Below are 20,119 nucleotides of genomic sequence, written 5' to 3'. Positions count from 1 at the left end.
GATGAGAGAAAATCATTGATTGGCTGCCTTCTGCATGCCCCCTACTGGGGATTGATCCTGCAACATGGGCATGTGCCCTTGACCAGAATTGAACCCAGGACCCTTCATTCCATAGCTGATGCTTTATCCCCTGAGCTAAACCAGCTAGGGCCTCTTGTAATTTTTCTTTGAGAGTAGGTAAGTTTAATAAAACATGATTCAGCTTTTCAGAGGAAGAAAGAAAAGTTAAAGATCTCAGATAAAGCTTTTGTACAAATTATAGATATAAATGGGTTAATGTTTCTTCTGATTTTTTTTAGAATAATGATTTTTATTGTTTGGATAAAAATTAAACATTTTTAAAAATTAAAGAATACCTAAGAAAATATGAAGTTTAAAATCATCCTATGTTTCAGTATGTTGAAATTCAAGTAGGTAAATTTCATTCCCAGGACTTCTCTGTGCCAAGCTACTCATTATGGTTGAATGATAGCATTGGCCTCAGGAGCTTGTGGAAAGAGCAGATTCTTTTTTTTTTTTTTTTTTTTTTTTAATAGTAGGGGCCCAGGTCACAAATTCACACACTTTGAAAGGAACTGTGAGCTGCGAGGCTGCAGTGGGCATGGGGGCAGGTCTCAGCCCATCATCCGTGCCTCTGTCCAGCCCCTTCTGCCATGGCTCCCAGTCTCCTACTTGCTGACAGCTCCATTCTCACACACTGACATCACCAGCCCTGCTTGTTCCTGCTGATGACGCCAAGCAATTGGAGCCGGCACCAGAAGTGGGTGTGAGCCAGGCCATCACCAGCAGCGGATGCAAGAGGCAGCCGCCGGCCCCAGTTGCCCCTCAGGAGCTGGGGGAGGTGGAGAACCCTTGAGGGGCAATCAGGGCCAGCAGCTGCCACTTCCACCCACTGACAGCTCTGGGCACTGGCAATGAGTTCAAGTAATGGCAGCAGGTGCAAGTGGGGCCAGCCCTGGCAGCAGGTGCAAGCACAAGGCAGGACTTTGATATGCAAGAGCAAAGAATTTTCAGTCTTGCCCTGATGACAGTGACCGGTGCCCCATTTTGGTCTGGTGCCCCTGCTCATCTGGTCCACCATCCTACTGAGACCAATGCCCATCATGTTCTGCACTCTGCCACCTGTTGCCAATGTCCGCCATATTCCACATGTGCCCCCTAGTGGTCAACACATTTCATAACTACCGGTTGTTCAGTAGTTTGGTTGTTCTGCCATTTGGTCTATTTGCATATTAGAGTTTTCTCTCTTATCTAATAAAAAAGTAATATACAAATGACCATACCTCCACTACACCCACAAGCCGTGCCCACCAGCCAATTAGAGCGAGTATGCAAATTATCCCAACCAAGATGGCTTTAGCCACAGAGAGCAGGAGGGAGGCTTGGGTTTCCTAGGCAATGGAAGAAGCCATGCTTTCTACCTGCCCTAGCCAGCCTAAGCCTCCACTCAAGGCTACAAAGTTTTAGTTATAGAAGGTAAACAAATCCAAACAGAAATGGCAGCAGCCACAGAGCAAGCAGAAGGCTTGGCTTCAATCCAGGCTACAAAGTTTCAATTGTAGAAGGTAAATAAATTCCAGATACCAGGGCCTTTGCTTGGGTCGTTGGGATGTGTGGCTGGCCTGCAAACTACCACATGCCCCTCAACCAGGCCACCCCACATCCCAAGGGAACCACCACCTTAATCTGGGAAACCCTTCAGGGCAAACCAGCTGGCCCCCACCCGTGCACCAGGCCTCTATCCTATCTAATGAAAGAGTAATATGCAGATTGACTATCACTCCAACAGACAAGATGGCTTGCCCCCATGTGGTCAAAGATCCTGCCCCCATGTGGACACAAGATGGCCACTACAAGATGGCCAACAGGGGAGGCAGTTGGGCGGCACCAGGCCTGCAAGGGAGGGCAGTTGGGGACAAACAGGCTGGCAGGGGAGCAGTTAGACATCAATCAGGCTGGAATGGGAGTTGTTAGGAGGTGATCAGGCTGGCAGGCAGAAGTGGTTAGGGGCAATCAGGAAGGCAGGCAGCCTACCGAGATCGGGCCTAAACGGGCAGTTAGACATCCTTTGAGGGGTCCCAGATTGGAGAAGGTGCAGGCTGGGCCGAGGGACACTGCCTCCCCCTCTCCCCGTGCACGAATTTCATACAGCAGGCCTCTAGTATATGGATATTTATTGATTTCAGAGAGGAAGGAAGAGGGAGAGAGAAAAATCAATGATGAGAGAGAATCATTGATTGGCTGCCTCCTGCACACCCGCTACTGGGGCTCGAGCCCGCAACCAGGGCATGTGCCTTGGACACTACCTACTGAGGCAAACCAGTTAGGGCCAAAAGAAAGCAGATTCTTGAACCCCATCACAGATCTACTGATTCAGAATCTCTAAGGGTGGGGCCTAGCAACCTCCAGGTGATTCTTATCTATAAATATAAAAACCAAGCAACCTGAACTACCAGAATGACCGGAATGCACTGCGGCGGCTGATCAAACCCCCAAACTTCCCTTGGTCCCTTCTCTTGGCCAGCCACGCCCCTGATTGCCCCCCCTCCCCCCCTCAGATCAGGGCAGGACTGGCCACCAACCTCCCAGTCCCTCTACCTGTCAGCAGGCCCTAATTGCCCTATTGGGCCAGGGAACTGGGAGTGGGTGGTGGCAGATATGGGTATTTAGGGAAGGGGAAGTGGGGGAGGTGGGAATCTGATCACCAGCCAGGCCTAGGACCCACCTGTACATGATTTCATGCACTGTGCCTCTAGTAAATTCATAAGTCTGGGAAGCCCTGTGCTGTGCATTTCTGAAAACTGTATAAATATGCAGAAATATTTTATATAAAATGGGATCTCATTCCTTGTGCTATTCTGAAATAACTAGAGGTCTGGTGCACAAACTAGTGGGTTCCAACCAGCCCCACCCCCAATCACTGTGACGGGGACTCTTTGGGAGAGGGGTCTTTCAGGGGGAGGGTCTGTAGGTAGTTGGAGGGCTGGCTCCGCCCCCTGGTTGAACTCCAGGTCAAACTCCTGATCAAGGGGACAATTTGCATATTAGCCTTTTATTATATAGAATTATTTAGTATAACTTGAATTTAAAAGACGTGAAGGAATTGCTGAATATCAGGTAAATGCTTCTTGTTTACAAGAGATGTGAATGAAGTAAAAAAGAAAAAGATTTTTGGACAAGTTGTTTTTTAAACTTCACATTTCAATTTTGAGAGCATTATTTATTAGCTCTCTGGAATAGAAGATGAGGGAATTAACACCCATCAACTTTTTCCCTCCTCCTGATTTGGATTTATTGTATTCTGTGCTGTGTTGTCAAGGTTTCTAATATTTACATTCTGTCCTACTTTGTTTAGTTTTCTGTTTAAGCAGTTTTAATCCTCATTACCAGTATTGTGGCTTCTCATTCTTTTGTTGATCATTCTCTTGATTGACTGAATTTCATGGTCAGGTAATCTTTTCAAGCTATAGGTGCTGATTCCTGAGTTTTTGCATACTTAATTGCTTGAGAATACTTGTGTTTTGTTTTTCTACTTGAGGAATTACTTGGCTAGGTTCAAGATTTTCAGACACAATTTCTTTTTCTCAGATCTTAGCAAATGTAGTTCCAAGAACTCAGTATATTTTGATTAGTTGAATTTCCTTGTTCAGTATTTTCTTTTTATTTCATGATGAAGGATTTTTGAATGCTCTATTTTTTTAGTTTCAATGCTTGTTGTTTTCTTTAATGTTTGAGAATGTCTGCCTATTGTATTATTCTCAAAAGACTACTTGGCTGAAGGCAATATTTTTAGGGAAAATTTTCATTTGAACTTTCTGGTCATTATCCTAATATATAAAAACCCTGGGTCATAATGACCAGTAGCAACCGGAGGCTGACCAACTAGAAGCAAGTGGTTAGGGGCAATCAGGCAGGCAAAGTGGTTAGGGGAGATCAGTTCCAGGCGTCCTCAAACTTTTTAAAGTGGGGGCCAGATCACGGTCCCTCAGAGAGCTGGAGGGCCGGACTATATGAACTACTAATTCCTACTGTAACACCTCTGCTGCGCTCACTGCCCAAAAAACCTGGCGGGCCGGATCAGACTCCTCTGTGGGCCGCATGTGGCCCGCGGGCTGTAGTTTGAAGACCCCTGCGACAGCCCCTCACAGGACTGGTCCCACCCCCCAGCAAAAAAAGAGGGAGGCCCAGGCCAGCCAAGCCATTGCACCCCAGCCTGTAACCTGCAGAGGGAGCCACAAGTGGGAGGGGACGGGGGATAGCACTGCATAGATGGCAAGCAGTGGAAGCAGCAGGGGTGGGGCCAGCTGCCTGCAGCCCAGGGAAGGAAAGCCCCGATAGGCCCTGATCTCAGGCCAGGCCTAGGAACCCTACCTGAGGGCTCCTGGATTGTGAGGGGGTGCAGGCCAGGCTCAGGGGACCCCACCATCCCCGAGTGCACGACTTTTTGTGCCTCGGGCCTCTAGTTTTATTATATTGGGGCAATGAATATTGCTGTAGAAAAGTCTGGGTATTTTTTCTGCCTCCTTGAAAGTGACTTGAATTTTTGAAGTTCAGTAATATACTCTATCCATTTTACTTATATTTGTTTTTCTCTTGAGCTCCAGTTTGAAAACTGGGTATTATTCGGAGTAGAGGGAAAGGGGAGACTGAGAGTGCCAGATGGACAATGTGACTTTAGGGGTGATCAGGTAGGCAGGCCTGTGGTTAGGTGTGACCAGGTAGACAGACAGCGCTCGCCTAAGCAAGTGGTTAGGGGCAATCAGGCAGGCAGGCAGAGTGGTTAGGGGTGATCAGGTAGATAGGTGAAGATGGTTTATGTATAATGTTAGGAATTATACTGAGTTGAAAAACTTAATACTTTTTTATGATTTATTGTTTGGAGTAGTGATACAGTAGACATACTTACTATTCAGCTCTATTTTCTGCTCTCTGGAAATCCAAGTGCTTTTAATTTTTTTTTTATTCCTTGCATTGCTGAATTCCAGTATATTAGTGAATAATATACACAATTTGTGTATCCACTTAGATTTTTATTAAATTTATTTGGCTGATGCTGGTTAATAAAATTTTACAGGTTTCAGATGGACAGTTCTGGAACACTTTATCTGTACATGGTATTCCCAAGTCTCTGTCCATTGCCATTTATCCCCTGGGTTTGTTCTAATTTTCATGAATATATATCGCATACTTTGTGTGGGGATGTCCTTGAGCTTGAGACCTTTCACTTCATTTTACTCTGAGCCCTAGAAAGTGACTCTCCCCCCTCTCCCCCACAAATGTATAGATGACAGGAAACTTTTACCTTCAATTTTTTTTTTCTATATTGCTTATTCTCCCTCAGTTTTTCTTGTCATTTTGAAAACTATTTATGGAAAGTATTAGAACTTTGTAAACTAGTTCCCTGTAATCTTACTGGGTATGGAAGTAGAATTAAGAGCTATCGTAAGTCACATAGAATTTTCTGTTTCTTATTTTAACCACCACTCTTCAAAACTTATGGCAGGAGGTTGTGTATTTGGTTGCTGCTGCCAAAATCTAGCTTTAAAATTTTTATCTTATTTTTCATTTTATTAGGTCTTGAAAAGGGAGATTCTATCATCTAACTCAGGATTTCTTAACCTTTGCACAAATGACATTTTATGCCAGATACTTCTTTGTTGTAGGAGGCTGTCTTGTGTATTGTAGAATGTCTGACAGCATCCCTGGTTTCTACCCACTACATGCCAGGAGCAGTACCCTAGTTAAGACAACTAAACATATCTCCAGACATTGCCAAATATCCCCTGGGGGAGAAAAATCACCCTGGTTTGAGAACTACTGATTAACTTCATTCTCTCATGTCTGCTTCTCCTTCTAAACTCCTGCATCTAAATTTGAAATAGTTCTTTCTTGTGTAGCCTGGTAAGTATTATACCACAGATACCCATCTGATTTTGATAAAAGCTCTAATATATTCTTGTAGTTCAACTTAACACTAGGCAAATGCTAACTATCAAGTACTTCTAAGATATCTGAATAGAAATCAGTGAATTTTAAAAAAATGAAGATGACTTATGTATAATGTTAGAAATTATTCTGAGTTGAAAACTTAATACTTTTTTTATGATTTATTGTTTGGAGTCGTGATACTCACAGTAGACTTACTTTTCCCCCCCTCATTAATTAAAATCATGTTGTTAGCCAAGTAAGTGAAGAAAATTTGTATTGGCGATTCAGTTGTTTCCCATTTAGGAGACTGACATTCTCCAGTTCTAAGCTAAATAATTGTCGTGGTAAAGTAATTTCCTTGAAAGGGACAGACATTGATTCAGCCCCTGTTACTCACAAATCCTATTTCAGTCAAATTGGAAAACTATTAAGTTTTTGGGAAAAAATCAATAGGTAACAGGAAACCATTAGATCTTGGGGCCCTTGCTATATCTTGCATGAGTAATCATTGTAAACAGCTGACAGGTATTGTTGACACACAGTGATGCTTGGGGGATCACATCTCGTCAGGGTAGGTGGACAGTTTTAGACATTGGAACAAGTTCAGTTACCCTTGTTTTTCCCCAGTACTCATTCTTTTAGACAGCCCTGTCACTAACTGGACCTGTGATGCTTTGAAAGATCAAATACTTTTTTTGGTGTCAGTTTTCTTTTTCTTGTGTTGTGGTAAACTAATCGGTGTGTGGATTGGTACTGAACCAGTTTCTATTAAAAAACAAGTTTTAATTTATTTAGAAATTATTTTTCCTCAAACCCAAATTTTATATCAGTGGCAAATAAATAGTGAAAGGATTTCTTGCTCTTTTTCTTCTATAGAATTTATAAATATTTTTTGACAAATGATTTTGGAATTATCTGTGTTTTCTTTTGCTTTCCTTTAGAGATACAATTTAATATTTTTGAACTGTATGATTATTATTTTCAGGAAAGAGAAAATAAAAATATGTTCTTTGTGCATACAGCCATATTGCTCAAATTATTTGATAATATCAGTTGGTAAATCATTATTTCATTGGTAGAAGCTTGGTATTGGGTTTATTGTTTGATAAAAGTTGGTCTATTGTTTTTTAAGATAAAGGGAGAGGGGAAGAAATGGATGTAAATAGTAAAAGATTCTATCACTGTAATTTCCATAAGAAGATTGGAAACCCATGTTTAATTTGTGAACGTGTTTCCCTGCTAATTCTGTTGGGGCAAATTAAAACATTACGGGTAGAACTGTGTTTCTCAGTTTGGAGAAATATTTTTATTTGATTACTATATATATTTTCAGGTGCTGTAGCTTCTATGTTTTGGATTGATGATGAATTAGGGGTTGACATTTATCTTGATGGTAAGTTTAAAGAAGAAATTTGTTTTGTTTTCAAGTAAAATATTATTGTATGGTTAAGATGATTTTTGTTCACTCATGTTATAATTTTAATTCCTTACATTCTTACTCTTTTAAAACTTGTTTATTAATAGTTTGATGATGAAGTAAGTCTTTGTTCATACAAATTCTAATGCCCCAGACAATGGTGGAATTAGATGTCAGATATTTTGTATATTTTTATGTTTTATTTTATTTTTTTGGATGTCAGATCTTAATCTCAACTCCCAAATTAGTACTTCGACTAAGAGTTTCCTTTCAAAATAAATACTAGGTAGATTTTCTATATCCTTTTTTTATTTATGTCTTATTATGTGTTGTCTGCCTCTCTTCTGTTGTGTCTTCCCCCTTCCCCCACATCTCTTACCTCTTTCTAAACCAGATCTTTCATGGACGAAGCAGTGAAATCATTTAAGAATCATTGAAGCTGGGCCCTGTTATTTGGCTCTAATATTTGTGGCGTACAGTTGGTTGAATTATTTACGCATCAACAAATTCATTCTACTGTTATCCTTTGAAAAACTTATTTAGCATATAAATTCAGAGATTGTCAAACTAATTGATCATCTGGAGATTTAGGTTCAAATTATATATAACGTTTGTGTGAGTTAGATTTAGTGAGAGATTATATCCTAAGACATCTCAGGTTTATTAAACAATAATTTAAATGTTAAGAAAATTCTCAAATTAGATTATGTGAAAATAAACTAGAAATAACCTGTTTTGTGTAATTTGTCACATTTTACTTTATATTATGAAATTAAAATTTGTCTCATAATATTTTGGATTATAAGTTAAAAAGCTTGTTTATTTAAATTAAAAATGTTATTTATTTTATATTCTAATACCTTAAAGTAGTGCTGAAGATTCAGTACACATTTGAAAATGCATGTGCTTATTAATGGAATTGAATTAAATTGCAGCCTTGGCAAGAGAAAAATATACTTTATTGAGTCACATTTGTATGATGAAATATATTAGTTATAATTTTTACTCTCAAGAATAAAGGTGATAAATGATTTATTTCTTTGTAGGTATAATAACTGTTGTGGACTCAAAATATGGATTAAAAGTAAGTTGAAAGATTGCTAGGAGTTGCTAATTATTTAAGAGCTGAGTATATGGTCATTGATTATATTATTTTCTCTACATTTGTATCTGTTTGAAATTTTCCTTGACAAAATCTTTTTTTTTTAAGTATCCTGAACAGTAGACAAAATTTGTGTTTTTTAATTATTATTTTGTGCTTTTGAATTAATTATTTTCTATTACTTTGGCTTGATGTGATAAAAGTTGGAGGTATAATATTTTGTAATAAGAATATTACAGGTTAAAGTTTGGATGTGTATAACTCCTCAGTAGGGTTCAACCCCAATGTTGTTAAGTTTTTCTGATTGATAGAGGAAACTGAGCTTGATAAAGCATGAGAGCTTATTTTTCTTGTTAAACTGCAATGCTGTAGATAATTGAGCTTTAAAAAACAATACTGCTTCACCCTGTTTTTAAGAAATCAGGATTTATTCGTAGATTTAGTAAAGAGCAACTCTTAAAGGCATCCTACCCTGAATGTTTTTGGTCCTTAACAAAGTCCTCAGGTGCACTGTAATGGGCTTCAATTTATAAAATGCACTTAGCAAGATTTTTTAAAGTATATTGTTACATAAAAATATGTTATTAAATAAAGTCAAATCGTGTTTCTGAACCTTCCAAGTGAAAGAAGAGAGAAAAGTTATTCTCCATCTCCCAGTTCCAATCTGGGGATATGGATAGTGCCCAGTATAATAATTTTTTTAAAGATTAAATTTAACGTTTAACAATTTATGTCTGCTTTGTATTCTGTCCTACAATATATCTAAACTTGTTAATTTTAAAAAATTTGTTTTTCTTATAAACTTTTATTAAAATGATGATCTAGAAATCTATGGCAGTCTTATCAAATGGTTATCAGTACCCTTTCTCTGGCTCTTCAGTTCCCTCTCGGGTAGAGTACCCTAATTTGAGAAGTTTGGGTGATAATTTCTTAGTAGATTTTTAAGTCCAAATTTATTAATAATAGTCCTAAGAATCAAAGTAAAATTCCAGATATTACAATTTTACTAGAAAAATTCTGACAGTTCTGAACTCATAACGTTTCTAGCAAAATGTTGATGAAGAAAGAAAAAAAACAAAAAAATCCTCAAATTCTGAATGATTTCTGGAATGTTTAAATTTATTTTCTATATAAATTTTTAGCTAAATTTAGGATCTTATGGAATAGATAGCAGTTAAGATTTATTTATTTTATTGATAGACTTAAAGTGCAATACTTAAAGTCAAACTCTTTATGTATTTATGATTATTAGAACAATTTTATGTGTATATTTGGATATGGAGAGGAGTTAAGTAGAATCTATTATCGGTGTGATAGAGGCCAGAAAATCAAAGCAGCATTCTGAATAATGCAAACACAGTAAACATTTAACCCCCTGCCACCTTGATAAAACCTCTTAAATTATTAAATCAATATACCTACATAAAACTGACATACTGTCAGGATAATGGAAACTTTAGATTTTCTAAGTCAGATGCCAGATAAATAACTTTTCCTTTATATAAAGAATTTGCCAACTTGTCCAATTCCTCGGGTTGCAAAGCTTGACCTCAGTAGCTGCTTGTGATTCAGAGAATTCTGAAGCAGTACAAGTAATGACACTTGGATAATGGGCAGCAATTTAAGGGTGTCATGCTTCACAGAGCCAGCCCATCACAAGTGAAGCTGAAAAATGGTACCCTGTGGCCAGCCAGCCAAATTGAAACTGAAGTGGTAATTGATATCATGGGCTATCACCTTAATGGGATTGTCACCCATTGATCTGAAATATTCATTTTTTAATCATGGGCAAAGAATTGGACAACTTCAGTGACAGCTCTCTATTCTTAGGACTTGACACTGAGGCTACTGACATTGTTCTTTTCAGTTCTACAAATGTGACAGCATTTAATGCAATAAAATCAATGAATGAAGTTACAGAGAAAAGGTCAAGGAAGAGGTTTCTTCTTGGTTCTTTTGTCATATTACACAAGCTGGTGAAACAATTCAGTCAGAAAACAGTTTGGCTTGGAAAAGACCAGCAAAATAAGTAGATTGACATTATGCAATATCTTTTTTTAAAAGCCAAAATAGTGTTATATTTATAACCGATCCATTGGAAAGAAATGCTGCTTTTTTTTTTTTAATGTCATCTGACATCTTTGACACTAGATTTATTTCCACTTTGGTCAGCAACCATATTTTCTTTTCTTTTTTTTTTTTTTAATTAAAAAAATGCAGCCTGTTTCTATTTCTGCAGAAAAGGACACCTATAGCCCTTATTGAAGTTGTGCCTACACTGGTATTATTTAAAATGGTTACTTTCTTATGTTTCTTATGTTTCTTAAGTTATAGAGTGGAACCTTAATCTTTTGGATATGTTAGATTAATTAGCACCAAAATTATTTTTGTCTTTTTTGAAATATAAGCAAAAGCCACAGTCTTTAAGGATGAGGATTCCTTTGGGGAGGTATATGTGTATATATGTAATTTTTTTTTTCCAAAATTTTTTTCTTCCTTGCCTTTAGAGATAGAATAGAATGTCAAAATGCCCATTTCTTTAAACCTCATAAATGGAAGTCATCTGACTTAATAGTATAAAAGCTGATATTAGAGAATGTCCTTTTGAATAGCAGCCATTGGTTTTAGTCATTTTATAGAGTTTGTCTTGGGGAGGTGGGAGTTTGCATAAGGGAAATGTTAGGCTGATATCCAGAGAAAATAAATGTTAGTATGCATTTATTATTTCTGTATGTTTGTATAGCCTTCATATGTTCATAGAACAGGGCATTTATCTCTTCGGCTGTAATATGATTATTATATGTCATATTCTTCATAGAGTTTTGTGTGTTGGCAGATTTTTATTTTGGAGAGATGATGTAGTTGTTTTAATATGTTTATATTGATTTCAAATAGAGGAAGGGAGAGGGAGGGAGGGAGGTAGAAATATTGATTGGCTACCTCCTGCATGCCCCCTCACGGGGGAAAAAGCAACCCTGGACATGTGCCCTGGCCAGGAATCCAGTGGGTGATCTCTGGTGCATAGGACAATCCACAATACACTGAGCCCACTGGCTGGGCTATTTTGGAGAGTTGTAGCATTTTTTATGTGATACTGATGGACTGCCTAGAGGTAGTAAAATATAGCTTTGAGTGAAGATTTATAATTTTCTTGAGAAGTAAATGCACTAAAAACAAGAGTTACGTTGTGGAACTACTGTTAATTCTGTTTGGGTCTGAAATTCAAAACTGGTTTCTAATTTTCTTGCCAAACTTTTTCATATTGCACCAGCTCATAGCCAATAGCACCAAATTCATATGTAAACAAAGCTTCCAAAAAGTCAATAATATGATAATTTGAAAAATAATTTAAAAGAACTTAAGTATTACAGGATCAATCAGGAACAGGTGACTAGCTAAAAATACATCTTTGCTGAATAGATGTACTACTGAATAGAAAAGGATTTGTTGCTTGATGTTATATAAAACTAGAGGCATAGCACACGATATTCGTGCACGGGGGTGGGGGGTTCTCAGCTCGACCTGCACCCTTTCCAATCCGGGAGCCCTCAGGGAATGTCCTACTGATGGCTAAGACCCATTCCCCATGTTTCTCTGCTTTCTGCGGGACTTGCCTGCTCTACACCACAGCAATTGGCAAGCAGGCCCTGCTGGGTGCTGTTGGCAGCCATGCTTGCCTGCTCCCACATTGCCCTGGTGACAGACAAGCAGGCCCTGCTAGGTGCTGTTAAGCTGTGCGGCCGCCCTTGCCTCCCGGGGCCAGTGATGGTCCCAGGAGGCTGTGGGCTTGGTGCCCATCCCCAGGACTCACGCTTCTTGGCACCTGAGAATGCAAATTAGCCCATCATCTTTGTTGGGTTAATCTGCGTACTCACTCCTGATTGCCTGGTGGTCATCATGGATGTGTGGTCAATTTGCATACTTCTTTTTTATTAGTGTAGATTTTTTAAATGACGTTCATGTACCTGTCAACAAATGGGTATTAATTAAAATTCACTTAACAGATATTTGTTAAGCCTGAATGTGAGGTATTCTTTCCAGGATATTAACAACCTTATTCTCTAGAGGACACAATAATAGGATTAGTTAGAGCCTCAGGGCAAGAATAATAGTCAAAAATAGTAAACTTGGTCTTTTGGCAAGGAACAATTTTTGCTACAATATTCTCCAAGTTTTATGATTTCCATGACTTGAGTGGGCCTGCAGTTAAATTTATAGCATTATACCTAATGTGGAAACCAGTACATCATTACTGTAGTTTTAGTTTAGTCTTACTTCCTCCAAAATAGAATTAGAAAAACTTTTAAAAGAAAAACACTTTTCTCTATAGACTTAACCAATACTATCAAATAAAAGTATTAATAGATTGCTCTTAGGTTTCAAACTATTCAAATATCTTAATGATCTGCCTCTCCATGAATTGTGAAACTAGTTTGATGAAATAATTTTTTTAGTAAATGTGCTGCCAAAGCAAAGATGGTGAAGTAATTTTAAATCTAATTTTTAGATTATTTTTACAAATATACTGAGTGGCCAGATTATTATGATCTCTAAACACATAATAATCTGGCCACTCAGTATATATCCTATATAATAAAAGGCTAATATGCAAATTGTACCCTCGATCAGGCGTTCGACCAGCAGGTAGGCCGGCCAACCGCCCATGTCTCCTGCCCCTGGCCGGACCCCACCTATGCATGAATTCATACACTGAGCCTCAACGGTCTAACACATACATACACACACACACACACACACACACACACACACACATATATACACACACACATTAAGTAGCCAGATTATCATGTGTTCAGAGATCATAATAATCTGGTCATTCAGTATATATACTCAGTGAGAAGAAAAAGCCAGAAGTTGTTACCCATGTTCTTATGTGATTATTAACATATGTATAATACTGTATGCAAAACTGATTTGATAAGACAAAAAGCTTTCACAAAGACTTAAAAATAATGTTCATTTTACTTCTATTGTAGATTTTACTTACATTTCAATTTTAGTAAAATACACCTATAATAATGTAGTCTGTGATTGTCATGGCATTAGATTTAGTTTCTTTTTTTCTAAAATGAGAATAGCCTTTTCCCATAGTGGTTATGAAGACTAAATGAGATAATATGTGTAAAAGGATTTAATAATTGTGAAGTTTGATTCAAATATGAAGAATATAATCTAATCTCAGTATACAGCTTTTGAGAGTTAAGATAATGAAGGTGAAATATTTTTTCAGGGGAACTTTATGGCTTTGATAACATTGGAGATATGAATAGGATTATGAAAAAATGATAACTACATCCAGAGAGATGAGCACTACCTTGTGGGCCTGTAAGTCAATGCAAAATATTATTTTGAAGCTAGTGTGACTCTGGAAAACACAACAAAATAAACAGTTGCATGGAGAGGCCAGATCACTCAAGTGTTTCTAAATGATAAACTATTTTTATGCTAGAATTAGGGCTGGGCCCTTCTCTCAGCACATTTGTTTCTAGGGTATATGAAGGGCCCAGTGCTGAGTTAATTATAATGTAATATAATTCTAGGGTGGGGAGTGAGGCTCTTTTTTATTAGCATTCTGTCAACTGGGTTCTTTAATTTGAATTTATGTATATCTGTTTTACAGAGAACACATCCTAGCTAATAAAGAGGGAATATGCTAATTGGCCATCACTCCATCATAAAGATGGTTTCACTCACAGCTGAGGCCAAGTTCCCATAAGGAGCCTTAACAGGCAATCAGCAGGGAACTGAGGCTACACCCTCCTCCACCCCCATAGGGCTTGACAGGGGACATCAGGCCACACACCTTCTCTCCAGCACCAGGCCAGGGACCTGTGGGTGCACCCTCTTGCCTGGCTGGGCTTGACAGGGGACCTCAGGCCATGCTCCCCACCCAGCCGGGCTTGACAGGGGATGTCAGGCCATGTTTCCCACCTGATGGGGCTTGATGGGGGACCTCAAGGCATATCTCCTACTCCAGTCTGGGCTGGGGGGACCTCAGGCCACGCCCCCCATCCTGGCATCGGGCCAGGGGACCTGAGGCTACGTCCCCTGCCCAGTGGGGCTTGCCAATGGGATCTAGCCCAATGGTGGCGGGGGCTGGCTAGGTCTGGGTCTCATTCGATTTTGAAGTATATGTAGGTGGGCAGGGACTTGACTCTGGGTCCCATGGTGTGCCTCAGATTCTGACAGGAGGAAGGTTTTCAATATACATTTTACTAATTTTCTTTCATCTCTGACACTTTTATTATAGAGAAAGGGCAAATAGCAATAATAAATTATTTTCTCTAATTAATCCCCTTTTAGTGTGCATGAATTTCGTGCACTGGGTCACTAGTGTATTCATAATGATGAAGATATTTGCTAAAGATCTCAATAAGTCTTATGAAGTGTATTTTTTTTTAAGAGAAGTATATTAGTCTATAACAAATTCTATTATTATGTCCTCTAGAGTGGGCAGGAATGAAGGGAAGTATATTAGATGTGTTCAAAGTACAGTTCAATAGTTATCTTTTAAAATAAGTAGCAATGAATATTTAGAACAAGAACAACTTTATAAAAAGGAAAATGCCTAAAACCTGAACTATAATGTTCTATGTGTTTGACTTTATTTAAATATGGAGGGTTTTCCTTTTAAGAAAAAATGTCAGGGGACACAATTTAAGCTGCCCCCCCCCAAACAAACAAACAAACAAACACCCTACAGGTTCACAGTGGGAAAAAAAAATACAAATGGAGAAGAACTAATATGTACTTTCAGTAATAGAGCTTGTTAAAGTCTTTGTCAGAGGTGAGAAAGGAGTCTGCAAAGTAAAACCCTTTGTGTTAACATTAGATTTTGTTGCACTACAGTAACTTTTTTCAAACTTTGTTTTTGTTTAGCATTTAACAGAAGAAAAACCTGATGGCCTTATCAATGAAGCTTCTAGGTATTCATATTTAAAGTATATATTGATTTCAGGCTAATTGGAAAGAGAAAATTATGAATGTGAAAACCAAAAGCAAATATAAAAACATAAGTCAAGGAATTTATCTTTTTTTCTGTAGTGGAATTATTTTTATTTATAATAGTCTGATAACTAAACTTTTGTTTAAAACTTTATTATAGCATAAAGTGAGTGCTGGACATAGGAGTTCTTAATGAGGAGTTTGAGAACTGTTAACATTTAAAAAACATTTTAAAAAAATATTTTATTCTCATAACATTTTTGGGGGGATTGAAGAAGAGCATAAAAAAGTTGGCTTACTTACTGCCTTTTTTAACAGGATTTCATTTGATCAAATGTTCACTGTTATTCAGAATAACAGAAGACCCAATATGGATATGGTTTAATTTGGCATTTAGAACATTTTTTGTTTAAATACTTTTATGCTTCTTATTGGTGTTTCTTTAGACTTAAAATATTTAAGTAGTTTGCCTACTCTGAGCATATTCTCACTAATAGGAAAAAGGTTTTTGGATAAATGACAGTCACTAAAAATGCTGTTGGGTTTAAGAATGAGCTCCCTTGAAATTTGCTATGAATGATCCAGACATAAATAATGAAGACTACAAGAAATCAATTGATTTCCTATCGTTTTGGAGTGTGGTACTCTGTTGTTATGTAATACTGCCTAAGCATTCATTTGGTATATACTTACAATTCAAATTAGAGTGAACTTAAATGTTCTTGTATCTTTTTCCTTTATTAAATTATGTTTATTATAGAAAATGTAAATAAACCAACCAGAAAATAGGAAAATATTATAAAAGCTAAAATAAAATTAAACATAAAAGACCTCCAATTTAAAGATTACACCTGTTTATATTTTCAAATGTGCACATTCATGTAAAATTTATTTTAAAAAAAGGGATCATGATATGCATGCTATTGAAACCTGCTCTTTTAATGAATTAAAATTAATTTATTTTTGAGAATTTGATTGTGTTATACCTCCAGGTAGCACAAAACTAGGATAGGAACAGATAGTCTCATGATTAAAATTTCCTGAGGATTTGAGGAAAATTTAAAGACTCCTCAGCTTTACTATTCCTGTTAATAGAATATATAAATTCTGTTACAGTAAGCTATTTTTTTATTTTTTTATTTTATTGATTTTGTACAGAGAGGAAGGGAGAGAGATAGAGAGTCAGAAACATCGATGAGAGAGAGTCATTGATCAACTGCCTTTTGCACACCCCCTACTGGGGATATGCCCGCAACCAAGGTACATGCCCTTGACCGGAATCGAACCCGGGTCCCTTCAGTCCCCAAGCCGACGCTCTATCCATTGAGCCAAACCAGTTTCAGCATAGTAAGCTATTTTTTTACTCAGCTTTCTTTTAACTGGATTCTTTAACTTGAACTTTTGTATATCTGTCGTACAAAAAAAATATATGTTCATAGTGATGAAATAGATATTTGTTAGAGATCCTGATAAATCTTCTGAGGTGTAGTTTTTTTAAAATACTGTTTAATATTAAAAAAAAAAACTTAATTCGCTTTATTTCTTTGAAAATTATGTTAACTATTACATGGAATATTTTAGTAAGTAAGCTGTCCTTATTTTTGCCATATTGGAAATCTGAATTTTATGCATTTCTTTACAAAGAAAATCATGAGTTGATAATCATCCTAATTGTAAATCATCCTTGGTTATAAACTTTTGAGACTTGTTCTAGAGTAGTGAGTGAAAGTACTTAGTAAATATTTTTAATGAATAATGTGAAATTTGAATTTATATAGTGATGAATATAATTTGTTCTTATTTCTGAAGAATAAGTAGGTTAGGAATAACTTGAATTGCTATATAGAGTACTATATAGTTTTTAACTGATAATTGATCTGAAGGAAATGTTTCTATTTATTTTTAATTTCTTAACATTTTTGTTTTGACATCTGTTCTTGTTTGCTAATTTAGGCAAGTTGCTTTGGCAGATATCATCCTCATCAATAAAACAGACTTGGTTTCAGAAGAGGATTTAAACAAATTAAGAACAACTATTAGGTACAAAATTATAACTGTTAAGTACCTACAAATTCTAAATGTACTACACAAAATATTTTTACCATGTACCATTAGAGAATCACATGTATTGCTATTGACTGACTTATATAAGTAGTAATATATGAAATTATTCCCCATTGCTTACTGAGCATTGTTCAGAGTTCATAGACTGATATTCAGGGTCTTCTAACTTCATCCTGCTTTTCCTGTCTTCTCTGACTTTTTCCTTGCATGATGTTCTCTGTACCCAGGATGATTATTTACTTATTTTCTCATGTGTCTTGTGAAATCCTTTTATTAGTTATATTGTGTTTTCACTTTGCCAGTCCTTGAATTCCTTATCTTCTCTATTTTTCTTTATTTTTTTCCCAGCAATTTTATCCATTCGCTAAAACCCCTCCTTTCCCCACCTTTTTCTTCCTCTTTCCTATGTGAAGTTTTCCCTGACTTATGTGGTCTTACTTTTACCTGAACCTTCATTGACTTTGTCTTTCTTAACTGTCAACTGACCATACCTGTTTTCCGGTTTGTTTTTTTTCATACCAAATAATTCATATTCTTAATTTATTTTGATTCATAAAACAACCCTTTTGAATACCATTTTGTAGCAGATAAACCTGTGACTTGCAAAGACAAGTAATAGCCCCATGGTCATAGAGGTCAGAAGTGGTAGCATGGGGTTCAAACCTAAGCACGACTCTAAAGCACCTGACCTTTATTTATTTCTTCATTTTTAATTTTTCATTTTAATTTCTTTATTGGTTAAGATATTACATATTTGTCCTCATCTTCCCCTCCTCCCCATTACCTTCACAAACCCCACACACACTCATGCCCTCACTGCCCTGTTGTCTGTGTCCACTGGTTAGGCTTATATGCATGCATACAAGTCCTTTGGTTGATCTCTTTCCAGCTTGTTTTAATGTCTGCAGTATTCATGGCCTTTACCAATTAATATAGGATAATATGAATGATACTCTAATATGTGTTAAATGATCCAACAGTAACTTGGACTTTGAATTGTTTTATAAGACCTAAACTAATAAATGCCTATAAAGATACATTGAATAGTTTTTATTATTAGTCATCTTTAGTGGACACAGTCTGCTGACATCAGATTTTGAATTTGTCAGTGCCAGTTCATATATTATAGTATATGTTATGAATGGAATTAATGAAGCTAAGACTCACTAGGAGATTGCCTACAATGATAATGATTACAGAAGAAAAAATTCATGTTTTTCTCCATATTTGGTCTTATTTTAATAGTAATAGCCCCTCAGACTTTACTATGAAAAACTGTAATAATGTCTCCAAGTAGAGGGCAGATAATATTGCATAATATTTAAGGTCATGGACTTTGGTCCTTGGTCTGTTTCTCACTGTATTATTTTTAATTCTCATCTGTAAAGCAAGAGTAATACAAACCTTATAAGTTGGTTTGATTGTTATATGCGATAATGTTAGTAAACTTTGCACAGTGCTCAGCACATAGTGAGTAATTAACTCTTACCATTGTCATATTATAGATATTTTTCTTCGTTTATATAGTAGTTTCAAGGTACAGTGAATAAAAAAATTGAAGAAATAGAAAGATGGTTGACAATTTTAAGTCTAGAAAGATGAACCAGTAAATGAAGATTACTTCTTTTACCCCTTTTGACACTCATTTTCTAAATTTTGTTCTCTTTTCAAATCCCATACATCATTATGATTACCGTATTTTTCGGCGTATAAGACGACTTTTGAAATGAAAAAATGCCTGCTCAGATTGGCCAGAGTCAGAGAGGCGGTCTATTAAAAAAAGAAACTGGTGTTGCCTCGGAAGTGAGGGGTAGTCCTATACAGCGAATATAGGCCTAAACCTATGTTTTAACTGTAAAATTAGGGGGTCGTCTTATACGCCAGAAAATACGGTACTAGAAATAAAGAACACAATCTATGTAGCAAAAAATTTTGCATCTGAGATTATTACTACTGGGCTTTTCTTTTTCCATAAAGACTAAGCTGGATCTGCAGGACTGACTGTTAGTCAGCTTGTTGCCAGCCTGAGCTGTACAGCTATACCAGAAAATAATTTGGACAAAGCACATTGAGAAGTTAAAGACCCTTTTGGCTGTTTATCCTCCATGGTATACCAGACTTGCAACTGACTCAGACTTAGATTTTGGGAGATGGAAGGTAAACATTTGAGAGGAAATAGCCATCGGTTACAGAGTACATTCAAAAGAGAAGATTAAGAACTTTGTGAAACAAACAGTGGTGAGACTTGTTTCAGAATCGTTGTATGTGGGAGGCCTTCCACATGAGAACAAGCTTGAACAAATATTGATAGCAAACATCATCAGCAAGTAACACTAAAGGCAATGACATTGATGATATAAAGATAATGAGATCAGGTGTACAGTATGTTGAAAAAGATTTAAGTGTTTTTGGTGCCATGTAATGGGAGCCGTATGTTATTATCTTAGTATCAGAAAGGGAAGGGCTGTCGGAGTGGGTAGAGTTTCTACTCTGGGAATTGAAGAGGTTATTCTCTAAAGGACCTGGATGTATACCTTAGTGTTGCTGTGAGTATTGAGGACGGGCTGGGGTCAAAGCGATTCAGAGCTAGGCTTTAATTCTAGCATGTGTAGAGTCATTTCCACAAACTGCTTGGGGAATAT

The 20,119-nt window shown here is 36.9% G+C and overlaps 1 protein-coding gene across 3 annotated transcripts in view; it reads left to right on the top strand.

The window, feature by feature from the left end:
- The window catches only part of LOC118716519 (putative COBW domain-containing protein 7), a 41,485-nt gene that overhangs the window by 10,113 nt on the left and 11,253 nt on the right, over nt 1-20,119 (top strand). For all 3 annotated transcript variants that reach the window (XM_036433887.2, XM_036433886.2, XM_036433888.1), the window contains 4 exons: nt 7,262-7,321; nt 8,392-8,429; nt 15,348-15,394; nt 17,367-17,453. In XM_036433887.2, coding sequence (XP_036289780.1) covers nt 7,262-7,321; nt 8,392-8,429; nt 15,348-15,394; nt 17,367-17,453 — 232 coding nt within the window. The remainder of the gene's footprint in view (nt 1-7,261; nt 7,322-8,391; nt 8,430-15,347; nt 15,395-17,366; nt 17,454-20,119) is intronic.

The sequence above is a fragment of the Pipistrellus kuhlii genome, unplaced genomic scaffold (assembly GCF_014108245.1).
Source record: "Pipistrellus kuhlii isolate mPipKuh1 unplaced genomic scaffold, mPipKuh1.p scaffold_m20_p_12, whole genome shotgun sequence".
NCBI lineage: Eukaryota > Metazoa > Chordata > Mammalia > Chiroptera > Vespertilionidae > Pipistrellus > Pipistrellus kuhlii.
Note: the sequence above shows the minus strand (reverse complement) of the source record. Positions and strands in the feature narration are given on the sequence as shown.